The 12604-nt window shown below is 40.9% G+C and overlaps 1 protein-coding gene and 1 long non-coding RNA gene across 2 annotated transcripts in view; both read right to left on the minus strand.

The window, feature by feature from the left end:
- Positions 1-717: 717 nt before the first annotated feature.
- Positions 718-4683, minus strand: LOC123130496 (uncharacterized). Its single transcript, XR_006463845.1, has 8 exons — positions 4469-4683; positions 3713-3820; positions 3442-3606; positions 3284-3350; positions 3111-3214; positions 2313-2571; positions 1317-2199; positions 718-1205 (listed from the first exon to the last, which is right to left on the minus strand). It is a non-coding gene; the product is annotated as an uncharacterized lncRNA (long non-coding RNA).
- A 2037-nt stretch (positions 4684-6720) lies between these two features.
- LOC123132579 (uncharacterized) overlaps positions 6721-12604 on the minus strand; it is an 8594-nt gene continuing 2710 nt past the window's right edge. Inside the window, exons 2-10 of the mRNA XM_044552405.1 lie at positions 11405-11526; positions 10279-11323; positions 9393-9929; positions 8987-9175; positions 8682-8909; positions 8344-8577; positions 8056-8131; positions 7796-7985; positions 6721-7705 (exon numbers count right to left, since the gene is read on the minus strand). Of these exons, the coding sequence (XP_044408340.1) occupies positions 7234-7705; positions 7796-7985; positions 8056-8131; positions 8344-8577; positions 8682-8909; positions 8987-9175; positions 9393-9929; positions 10279-11323; positions 11405-11526 (3093 nt within the window). The 3' untranslated portion in view covers positions 6721-7233. The remainder of the gene's footprint in view (positions 7706-7795; positions 7986-8055; positions 8132-8343; positions 8578-8681; positions 8910-8986; positions 9176-9392; positions 9930-10278; positions 11324-11404; positions 11527-12604) is intronic.

Consider the following 12604-nt stretch of genomic DNA (forward strand, 5'->3'; position numbering starts at 1 on the left):
GATAGACAAGGTTGCTTCTTCCTGGACCCTTCGTGGGTGGGGCCCTCCGTGGACTCGCGCAACTGTTACCCTTCGTGGGTTGAAGTCTCCACCAACGTGGATGTACGATAGCACCACCTATCGAAACCACGCCAAAAATCTCCATGTCTACATTGCGTTCGCCACTCCAAACCCCTCCCTTTACCTTCATATGCAATGAGTACATTCCGCTGCTATACTCCTAGAATTGCATGTATAGGTTGATTGCTTGACTTGTCCTAAGTTGTGAAAATCTGCCAAGACTTAAAATTGGGAAAAGGCTAGATTTTTATTTGGTCAAGTAGTCTAATCACCCCCCCCCTCTAGACCTACTTTCGATCCTACACACCTCCGCTAACCGCCACCAAGTCGCAGACCCATCTACCCAATATTGCGCCCATCACCTCCCAAACCAATCCAGTTATCTCCACTTTCCTGCACAATTCCTCCATCATAGAACCATACTATCCACAACCACCAATTACCATCCTCCACCACCTTCCCTTCCAACCCTAACCTTGTAAGCTCTTTCTTCACAATCCCAAGTATGCTAAGCTCGAGTCCCCACAGTTTGATAATCCCTCCGTCCCATAATATAAGATGCTATTACATCCATTGTACTCATGTATTGGATGTGATAAGATCTTATATTACGGGACCGAGGGAGTAGAAAATAAAACCAATTGTCATGGCTGAAGCAATACAAGCAAATTTTTAAGGGCCGGCAGATAATGGAGGTAAACAAGCTGCGGCTCGCTTTGTTCCATATCAGCGGCAAAAAGCATGTACCCAGTACATTCTATAAATTGCAAATATGAAGTGTATTTGAAGTGCATAAATCATACATCGTAGTGACTCCCTTGCATTAATAGCTTACCTTTACCAGATAAACATACAAGTCTTCACAAAGAGCATGCAGCTCTTTGTCCACACTACCATCTGTACTTGACCCTGATTCATGTCTTAGACTTTGGGTTGCACATTGGAGCTCATTGTCTAGACGCCGAATCAAACACGGGAGCAGATCATCTACAATCAAACGCTCAAGCCGCACATCATTTGTGGAAACTGCAAGCTGAATCAGATAACAGCAAAAGTGAAGAGCCTTGATTGCTGCTTTATCATCCACAAAGTATCCAAAGAAGCTCATCCTCAACTTCTCAAAGAAATTATGATGTAGAAGAAACCTGTTAAAAACTGACTACCTTTTTACATGTTTTTCTTTCATGTTCTATTTATGACTTCTAATAAATAGACATAGAATTGTATTATTTAACAGAATTTGACTAAAACTGTACCTGCAGAAAGAAGATGGTGCCATAGAGTTCAAATCTTGAGAAGAGACAGTGTCCTTGTTGCAGATAGGTTTAACATCTTCATGTAGAGGCACAACAGTTTTTTCCATAAATGCTAAGGCCTCAAGCAAATCTGACATCTTTCGAGTAAACTCTAGCAGTAGCTTATATCCCATTTTATTTATTTGTTCATCTTCTCCAACAAGATTACCATAGTTAAAAAGGTTGTGTGCTTGTCTTTTATAAAGAAGATAAAACCAAGTACCATGAAGTCTATCCTCACACTCCAATAGTATGGGCTCTAATAAGTTGACTGTCCACTCCTCCAAGATTTCACGGGGACAATGCTTGACCAGAGGAATAACTACAAGATGGATAAGCTTCCCTAAATGTCTCAATTCCATACACCCTAAAGCTTCCGTGAACGCATTACCAACAGATAGACTTTCCAACAACTTAGGGAATGCCCCCTTAATGGTTGTACACAGACCTATAAAATTTTACCTATGGCAATGATATAAGCAGTAAACAGCATGATTATCATAATAAACATTTGATGTAGAATTTAAGTTCATGCCACTCAAGAAAACTCTCACTTCAAACATTTGACTTTGGTCATTTCTAAGTACTCCAGTATCGATAAAAAAAACAGTATATCTGAACCGCTATAGCAATGTACTTACACCCTCTGTCGAGTTCCCTCTAACAGTGCCCTTGTCTCATTCTCACGGAACCATCCCTCACTGTCAATAGTATACAGCCCATCAGAAATTTCAAGCAAATGATCAAGCTCCATACAGCTCAAGGTTTTAGCCTTTTCAACTTCTGCAGGCAACAAGTCAACACCAATTTCCGCCATCCAAAGTACATGTATACAACGGAGCAGCTGAAAAAATATGAAAGAAATAGATTGTAAACACACGGCTGTATGCAACCTAAATTTGCTGTGTATTTACGATCATTGTTCGGGCACAACTGCAAATTTAGAGGATCATTTACCCGCAAGAATAGAGGAATGATTAATTCCAAAAGAGCTATGGAGAACACACCACAAGCACCATACTCGTTTATTCCATTCATAAGCTTTTCCTCACAGAATTTCACAACGTGATAAGACATCTTCAAAAATTGACCATCAGAAAATAGATTGCTCAATCCAGACATGGTACGCACATATTTACGATTCCACTCCATCTGGATCCATATTCTGTTGAGAGAATTAAGTAGACATAGAAGCATACCCATGTATTGCTGAATCCTGTAAAATAGTTCAAAGGTAAGTAGTCGCTTTGTAACTGCTCCCTCTGCTCTTAAATAAGTGATATTTTTTACTTGCATGGTTTGCAAGGTACAGATTAATTCATAAACTGTAGTAATAACATGATCATAAATTCATAACTAAATTAATAGAAGCCTTCTGTCAATACTCCAGTTAAGTCTCAACTATGAAATTTGGTGTATTTAATGCTATGAAGAATAGCAACCTGTATTCCCATGAGACCAAGTATATATACACATGCATGCGTGGTACATATGCACAAAACGCCCAATACAGCGGTCATATGACACAGCTAATATGTGGCAAACTGGCAACTATGCACATCTTAACATTGAATATACCGCTCCTGGCCTACTGAGCAATGTCTCATGTTGACAATTGAAAAAAAATTGTTCATATTGGAAATCCATTTTGAAAATAAGGACCTCAGGCTTCTATAATGTCATTTATTTATGGAGAAGGGGGCGTTACATACAGTTGGATACCAGGCAATCCAAATTAGTGGAAGCATATCATACCCTAGACAAGACGTTGCAATAATAAATGCCTCGCATAATAAATTATGCTCTGCAAGGATAGGACAGTCCATTCCTTGGTGAGAAGAAATTGTGTCATTGATTCCCTGTACCATCAACAAAGCACATTCAAGAACAGAAAAAAAAAGTATTCCCTCTGTAACATAATGTCTTACATTAAGTTATAGAGGTTGTATATTATAGTCAGAGTGCATCTCCCTTGAAATAAAATATGTGTACCACCTGGTAAAAACAATTGTCACACATTTAAATGTCTGAACAAAGCAGGACACATCATAAAGGGACATACAAAAAACTAATCATAATGGTATACCGTGGGTGCCGCACTCCAATCACTGTTCTGGGATCTTTTATCTGACATGCTGCTTCTACTGTCAGTACTCTCTAAAACTAAATCATGATCGGATTTAACCAGCTGTAACATCAACTTTAGAAGATCAGTGCTGCTAAGTTTTTCACTCCTGTATTTCAGGAGATGCTGCAGAAAAAAAAGACCAATGAAAAGGAAATAAAAGAATTAAGGACCCAGTCATCTGAGAGTATGTACATGAAGCACTATGATGAAGTAAAGTGTCAGGAAGGACCTGAAGCATCTTATAGCCATGAAGTTGAACCTTGATCAACTCCTGGTTGGCCAGCAAAAGTGAAACCTTTAGAAAGGATTCCACGTATAGTTCCTCTTCTGTTCTTACCTGGAGTATTTCACATTGATCAGACATCACCAATGCATTGTTTGATAAAAGAAAAAGGTGACAGAATTTGAAGAAAGCACGCCGGTAATTGCATTGTGCACATTTCTGAAGGTGTGCCGTCAAATTGGCGAGTCCTCGGTACAGAATTTACTAGGTCCCATGTCAGATCACAAAGGCCAAAGCTAGCGAATTAAAGTCTACGGAATATAAATTCAACTAAATCCGCTTAATAACTAGTAGTACAAAGCGTGCTAGAGTAGAGACCTCTTCGTTCCATCATATAATGTTGCTGAAACTAGCATTGTCTAAAATTCCAATTGCAGTGTCGTGAACGGATTAAAGTTGCTCTGTTTGTTCCATCCTGTAATGCCGCCAAAATTAGCATGTTCAGAACTCCAATTGTGACGTCTTGGACGTATTTGCTATATTAGTGACACGTGTGGCCACACCATCGGTTCACAACCTAAAAACTGCTGCGGACACCTGAGATTCAATTCATGCTGCATTGGACGAAAAACTGGGCACGAGTTTGGAACCCTAGGCGTAGACAAAGCACGTGATAAGCTGCGGCCTGGATACTCGTTTAGGCTTAGAGTTCTGTATCTTTAGCTGTCACCGAAACAGAAGCAAGGCCAGTACAAGTAGTACCTGTCCCAGGTTTGGAGGGTCCGAATCGCGGTCGGCGCCCGTCGCCGCCTCCGTTGGGAGGCAGGACGCGTCCATGGAGATTGAGGGGAAGCCTCGAGGTGGCTGGCGCCGGCCGTGCGCGGGCTCAGGAGAGGAGGGAGTGGAGGAGGGGCGGATCCTATTCCCCGCGTACCGCCGGGGATAGAGATCTTTTTTTTTTCTTTTGAGAGTTCCGGCCTTCCGGGAAGAGAGATGAAACGCGTGAGCGCCCTTGCGCTATATAGGCCGGCCATTCAGGGTTTACCAGCACCGGTTTTGGTTTTTCCCTTTCTTTTTACCGTTTTTTTATTTTACTTTTTTACTTCTCTTATTTTCTGTTTCCATTATTTTTTTTACTTTTCATATTTTAAACTTATGACTCTTTTTAAGAAATCGGTAATAAAAGAAACGCAAGAACAATTTTTAAATTCATGAACAATTCCTGAATTTTGGGAACATTTTTAAAATTCGTGAATATTTTTTGGAATTCAAGAACATTACTTTTGGACTTGTGAATTATTTTTTAATTTATGACCATTTTCTAAATTTTATATCTATACTTTAAATTTTAGAAAAAAAATCAAACAGCGGATTTTTGTTTTGAAATTCATGAACAGCTTTTTGTTAATTTGGAAACAAATTTTGAAATTCCTGAACATTTTTCGAATTTTCAACATTTTCGAAAATTCGTGAACATTTTTTGGATTCATGAACATTTTCCTGAATTCATTAATAATTTTGAAATTCGAGAACATTTTTCAAAATCATGAATATCTTTTGAAAATCAGAGCATTTTTCAAATTCAGGAACATTTTTTGAAATTGGACACTTTTTTTCAAATTCATGAATATTTTTTATAATTCAGTAACATATTTCAAATACATTGATATCTTTTGAAAATCAGAGCATTTTTCAAATTCACGAAAAAAATTTGAAATTGGAAACACTTTCCAATTCATGAATATTTTTTATAATTCAGGAACATTTTTCAAATTCATGAACATTTTTTAAATTTGGGAACATTTTTTAATTCAAAACTGTATTTAAAATCCCTAACAGTTTTTAGAGAAGCAAAAAAACAGAAAATCTCTACTACTTAAAAAGAACGTAAGGTTTCCATTTCACCTCTCTTTCGTCCAACCTTCCTTATATATGTCCCACTCTTCCCTTCTCCCTTTTGACTTTTTCTCTCATCTATGATTTTTCTCCCATCCATTCTCCCTAAAATAGAATCAATTGTCTCATGTTTTGTTAACTTACCAAAACATATTTTGTTTGGTAAGTAATTGAATTCTGACCAAATAAGTGCTTAAGGATAAAATGGCAGGTAAATCATGACGATTGCATACAAAATCTTGCTAAGATTTTAGCGCATCAATATAATAATAGATGCGCAGTCAGGAGCTAATGTACTAAAATATTTATATTCCCGTTGCAACGCACGGGCAATTGTCTAGTAAAACAAAAAACTATGGAGCGCCGTAGAGCATATGGGTCGGCCCAAAGCTAGTGCGGGGGAAGGAGGGGCATGCATTTCCTCTCTATTCCCCGCGTAGGTCGGGGAAGGTCATGTGGAGGCAGCCGAGCAATCGGTGACGAAGGGAGACCACAACCCACAGGGGTCGGTGGCCACGAGGGTGTCTGACCCGCGTATTTGGGCTTTTTAAGGCCTTCTACAATGTAAGATGCTTAGGAGAGATGCTTAGAGAAATAAATCGGTTTTTTTCTAAAGCATTGGTGCTTATTTTTAGATTGCGGATGCTTAATTAGGCATGCTTTCTGTAGAAATAAACACTGGGCTTAAGAAAAACGTAATTTATTTTATCAAGCACCTCACTAAGCAGTAAACACCTTACATTGCATAAGGCCTAAGGGCATCTCCAACAGCTGCCTTATTTTAGTGCACCATGCAACTAAATAGTGCAGCCGTTGAAGATGCTCTAACCTCCTCAAAACGCCTCTCCTTTAGTCATAACTAGATAATACCCCGAGCGTTGCAGCAGGATGTTATTGTGTGACAAAGAGCTCAAAAGAGAGGAAGGCACAATAAGAAGAAAAGGGTTAGAAAATCCAATTTTGTACAAGATCTTAGTATTTTATTGGATGATCAAAAGTAGTGTGTTCATCTCAGTGGAAAGGAGACCATGCAACTAAAAAGAATATTAGCACATAATTTATTTTAATGAGAACACCAATATAGAGAAGATAAAAAAAAACATCATGACCAGCAGGGCTTCAAACAAAGTATATGCTGAGATACTACCGCAATATGAATTGCTTGTTTGCACCTTGACTGAACACATAGCTTCGATCTTACTCGTGTCGTGTATGTGGTTCCACTCAACTTATATAGCACTACATTTATATACACCCAGATTGTAAAAATTGTGCTGAAACCAGTACACATGAAGCACAACTTTTTAAGAATAGTAGATAACTGTGCAGAAAAGCCAGCGTGTGGTCACGGACAAAACAGAAGGACTGTTCCAGTGATCCTAGAAGAAAACTATTGCAGAATTTTCCACCGGGGATGCATCGCGATGTTCGACCCAGCGGCTATGATCACCCACCCTGTTTACAGAGCACCACAGATTCACTAAGGCCCTGTTCGGAACTTCCCCACTCCGCGGAGTTGGGGGGGCTGGGTTTTGGCAGCTCCGTCAAATTTAGCTAAAGTCTGGTCCGCTCCCGGAGCGGAGTTAAAGGAGACGAGAGAAACCGAACGCAGCCTAAACAAAGCAAGTCATTTAGAGGAGATGACTGTACCACGGGCCATGAACCTGCTCTGATATTGTTGCTACTTTGATCAGCACCTCAGCTGCCTTCACTACGCGGTCGGTGAGCTTTGTCGCCCCGATGCGCCCCAGGGCCGCCTCGGCGAGTTTCCTGCCCTTCGTCCCGTTGCCACCTAGGGTGACTGCACGGAACGCGCAGTGAACAGATCGAGACACCTTCCTGAAGACAGTGTCATCAGTCTGGAGGCTTTTGAGGAAGACCCTGCTCAATATCTGCTTCCTGTTCTCAACCATTTCATCCGAACAAGGGCCGGCCGAGGTCGACGAACGGACCATCACCTCGATGATCTGATCCATGCCAACATCAGAAAAACTGTCTAGTAGCTCTGCAAGCGTGTTGAACAGTTCCAAGGTAGAATTTTCCAGTTCTGAGGGAGTGGCCTTTGAGTCCTCACTCATCAATACTTGACGCTGGACAAGCATGCTGTAAGAAGAACATAACTAGGTTCAGTCGTTAATGCGTTCTAGTGCTCTGATATTATTATGTAGTAATGAACACAGCATAAAATTTCACCTTGTTGCGATAACAATCACTTGTTGGAACTGACTCTGGACACCACGCAACCTCAACCAGTTGAGCTTAAATGTTTCGGGTACTGATTTTCTTTCCATGCCCTCCATCCTGCTGATAAGCTGTAACAGCCCAATCCTTACTAGCCTGTCGATCGTTTCTCCCGAGCACTCTGGTAGGATCTCTGTACTTCCTGTTTCATGTTATGTAACATGATTAACAAACTCAGGTAAATGGCCAGCATAAAATTAATGAGCAAATACCTGCTACAGGCACTGTAGATTGTTGCTGATCTGGAGTTCCACGACCAGCTCGGAGGGTCGTAACCAATGGCTGAACCTGTTATGACAGACAGGCGTAGATTCAATCAACAGCAGCAGATGAGAACCATAAATACTTAGGCTAGTGTTGCTTAAAACAGCCCATAGGGGGTCTGTAGCTTAATCAATAACAGCGGGTAAAAACCACAACTACTTGTCTATTATTACTGCTTAATACAGTAGCTGTGCATAGTGTTTACTAGGAGTAAAATTTAAGAACATGAAACTAACATTGTCTGATGCAGGCAGGATCTGTAAGGAGCTGACATATTCATTCCATTCTTCTTCTACCATATCCTTTGAGGTAGAAATCCACTGAATAGTTGAAGTGAGAGACACTAATGCATTGGAACGGGATCCATAGCGATCGGCAAAAGCTTTCTGCAGGTACTCGACCCCACCTGAGCCCTTTATAATTGGTTTCAATAGTTGGATTCGTGCTCTACTGACTTCAGACTGAAGAGCCTGTTTAATAAAAAATATTTAGTTTCTGAATGATGCTATAGATTCACTGTGTAGCTAGTGTAAATTACTCAAAACCTCGAGGTAGTATTAAGGATTATACAAACCTTTAACTCTTCCATAGTGAACCGCAAGCCCTTGATGACAGCTATTACAAATGCATTTGGATCTCTATCATGAGAATCAGAGTGTCCGATCAATTCGTTCAATAATTTGTCATGACTGATCTTCATTTCTTCTTCCTTTGCGGGAGAAGATAATTTACGCAGCATGCCCAGAGAGTACTGCAGAATCTGCCCCAAATATTGTGTGCCCTGGGTGCTCGACTCAAGTACCTTTCCACAAGAAATGATTCGTTGGTATCAGATGTATTTAATAGATTCATGATAACACTCATTCAGACTCTTCTTACCTGGGACAATATTTCAAGGTTAATATTGTTTGTTATTTCTTCTTTCCACCCTTTACTGGCCATCTGGTGCAATGCATCCCTGACTTCGTTTACTAGGTTGACCAGATAACTGTAATCTGGTGTGTCTCCTTTCATTGAATCCACAACCACATCCCAGAAAGCTTTCTCCATTGTTTCCCTAACTTGTGCCTGAGAATAAAAAAGTGGGCAACTAAGAAAATAACATACTACTTAACCGGAGGTGCATCTTACACTGGAAAAAACTACACCCTAGATCATGGCATTTGAGTTCCCCTAGACACTCAAAGCTCACACAGATTCTCTACCATGATACACATTTTTGGTTCTTAGATTACCCCAGGTGTGAAGCTCAACAGTAATATTCTAATATACGAGAGGACCTAACCTTGAAATCCCCCTCAACTTTACCAACGTCATCAGAGCTATCAGAAAAAGAACCATGCAAAATCTCATTGACCATTTGTTCATTATCTGTTGGCAGCTTTTCTGGCACCGTTCTGCTCATTTGGCTGCTGATGACCTTGTCTCCTGAGTTACTTCCAGATGGTGAAGGGGAAGCTTTCAACAAATATCCGACAAGCTCATTCTCTATTGGCAGCTCTCCTGACCCTGTGCTGCTCATTTGACCACCATTGTCTCTAGTGTTACTTTGAGACGTTGAAGAAGAAGCCTTGGACAAAGATTGAACAACTCTACCTAGCCTTTCACCATCCTTACCCAAATTATCTTTGGTGTCAGAAAGAAGAGACTGTCCAGAAAGAGATGCGACATTTGCATCTGATGTTGCCAAGGGGCTCCTATTTTCCTTGGCTCCAATGAACTTTGACCTTGTTTCTGATAAAGCAAGTTCCATCCTCTCAATACCAGCTTCACCACCTAGGTGCCAAACCTTCTCCCTTAAAAGTTTCTGGTCTACCATAACCTGGACGGCAAACAGAATTTTGTTTCAGCAGATGTTACACTTACGAAGATGTCAAGAAAAGAGCATCGGAGTAAATAAACTACTCCCTCCATCCCATAATATAAGAGTGTTTTCGACACTATACTAGTGTCAAAAACGCTCTTATATTATGGGACAGAGGGAGTAAGTGTAAACATTCTAGCACGTTTGTTAGAATGCCCAAGGCTTTATTCCTCAGATGATACATTAAGACAAATCATATGCACCCAAAATAAGACTTGTTCAAAGCCAAATGATATGCACCCAAAACTACACACCGGATATGGCAGCACGTTTGTTAGAAGCACCGATATAAAATTATGAATCATACCTGTTTCTGGATGGCTGTTGAATTAATATTAGTATAATTAAGGCTATCTGACATGCCTTCAGTAGTTAATTTGCATGTTTGCATCATTGAGAGCTCAAGCTTGCATGCAGCTGTCACGAGATCTTCCTCTAGCGACTTGGCATCTTTTGCTTTCCACACCACAAAGTGGTAAAGATAAGCACACCAAGCTTTATCAAAAGAAGCCAGCTGAGATCTGAATTTTGTTCGATCAGCAGCAATTGAAGAACACTCCTGGTTATTAGAAGATCCAGGAGAGACTGCACCTAATGTAGACTGCTGCAATATGCATGCACCATCTAACCCATCAAGTATTGTCTTCATCAGCAGTTCAAATTCCTTCACAAAGTTTGTTGCTGACTCCACAAGTAGTTTCTCTCGCTCGCCTTGTACATTAAAAACAGCCCCTGGATGACCTAGAATCATGTAAGCACAAAGCACTACCCTTGGTGAATATCTAGGTAACTTGCCAGCGTCAGAATTTTTAGTTGTCCTTTTTGGTGTTACTCTAGCTCTTGCTGCACTACTTGGTAGGATTCTCGTATTTGGTGATCCCAGGTGCTTGAGCAGATGATCGATATTTTCTGGTGTGCATGAACTTGATGTCTCAGAAAGAATAAAACAACTCTCCAAGCAATCAAGCAATGCCCTGGCGGTCTGAAGAACTTTTGTAGATTCAATACAGAGGGCTAGTTTTTCAAATGGCAGAGAATTAGCAGATTCCTGATTTATTCCCAGCACGTCAAAGGCCGCAGCCAACACCACTGTTGTCTCCCTGTACTTATTCTCTGATGTCACTCTTTGCCCAAAGAACTTTTTTGTCCTCTCCTCCAGCGCAGCTCGCCTCTGCAAACGAGCATGCAAGAGTTGAATACGGTTCTCCTCTGCTTGCTGTACCCGATGCTCAACTCTCATGCCAAGCTCCTCCCTTTCCCTGTTGAACCTCATTTCTGCATCCTTCTTAGCAGCCTGACGCAGCTCATCCAGTTTAGCTAAACGATTCTGCTCTTTCTCCAGGAGGCTCAACCTACAATTATAGAATATTCTTCAATCTTTGGTAAAAAAGAATCAAATAATAATACCCTACCGGTTTGCCTCTTTTGATTACCTCTTCTGCTTAGCAGCCACAAGCTTTGCTTCAAGGCGTTGCTTGGGATCCTCCTCCTGAGATGGCTGTGAAGTGCTCCTGACTGCATGTCTTGCTTTGCATGATAATGTTTCATGGAATTGCTGGAGAGGACAACAGTTTATATAAGTAGGCAGCAGCAAACATATATGTTTTACCAGTCCATGAAACTTCGCAAAACTTGCCCCATTTTGGTCATTTCACCCTTCACACAGTTCTCAAAAGTTAGTTAACAAAACAAGAGAATGAACTTTCTGGTCATATAAATTTGTAATGGAGACTCAACATTCTCACCGTCAGAACCAACCAGGGCTTAAACAAGCCCTCTTCTAATCAATGCACCGAGACACAAAGCTTTCACATTTTCTCTAAAAAATAACCAACCAGGGCTCCCACTGCCACAAAGTTAAGATAAACCTCAACTACCTTGCAGTTCTAAGATCTGATCAAATAAACTAACACACGGTGCCAACTTGGCAGCCATTTTGCCACACTAAGAGCTTGATATGGTGATGCAAAGCATGAAGGCTGACATGGCTTCGAGACCGGGTGGGTTTCTGGTATCATTTTTCAAGAAGTTCTTGGGGGCAGTCAAGGGTTTTGTTCTTCAAATTCTCAATGGAATTGCCCTTGGCACGGTAGTATGTCAAGGTTGACTTTGGGGTGTGAATGCTTATTCCTAAAACTGAAGGGGCGGGGTGCGTTAGGCATTTCCACCCTATCGCGCTAATTAGTGTAATTTTCAAGATCATTGCTAAAGCTTATGCCACCAGGTTCTCCGGGGTGGCGCATACAATTATTAGCTCTAGTTAAACATCATTTATCAAAGGTAGACTTATCCTGGACGGGGATCTGGCGCTACAAGAGATTGTTCACAAACTTCGAATCAAGAATCTATGGGTAGTCTTGCTAAAACTGGACTTCATGGAAGCATATGATAGGATAAACTGGAAGTTTCTACGCAAAGTTATGCCCAGGGAAGGTTTTGACGCTGGATATATTCATCGGATCATGCAGTTGGTCTCGGGTGGCCAAACTGCAATGTGCATTGATTGAGAAGTGCACCCCTTCTCCTGCAATCTCAGAGGGGTGAGATAAGGGGATCCCATCTCACCCCTCTTGTTTGACTTGGTGGGGATGCCTTTGCAGAAATCCTATCCTCAGCCAATATGGCAGGTCATG

This window comes from Triticum aestivum, chromosome 6A, assembly GCF_018294505.1.
Source record: "Triticum aestivum cultivar Chinese Spring chromosome 6A, IWGSC CS RefSeq v2.1, whole genome shotgun sequence".
In the NCBI taxonomy this organism is placed as follows: domain Eukaryota; kingdom Viridiplantae; phylum Streptophyta; class Magnoliopsida; order Poales; family Poaceae; genus Triticum; species Triticum aestivum.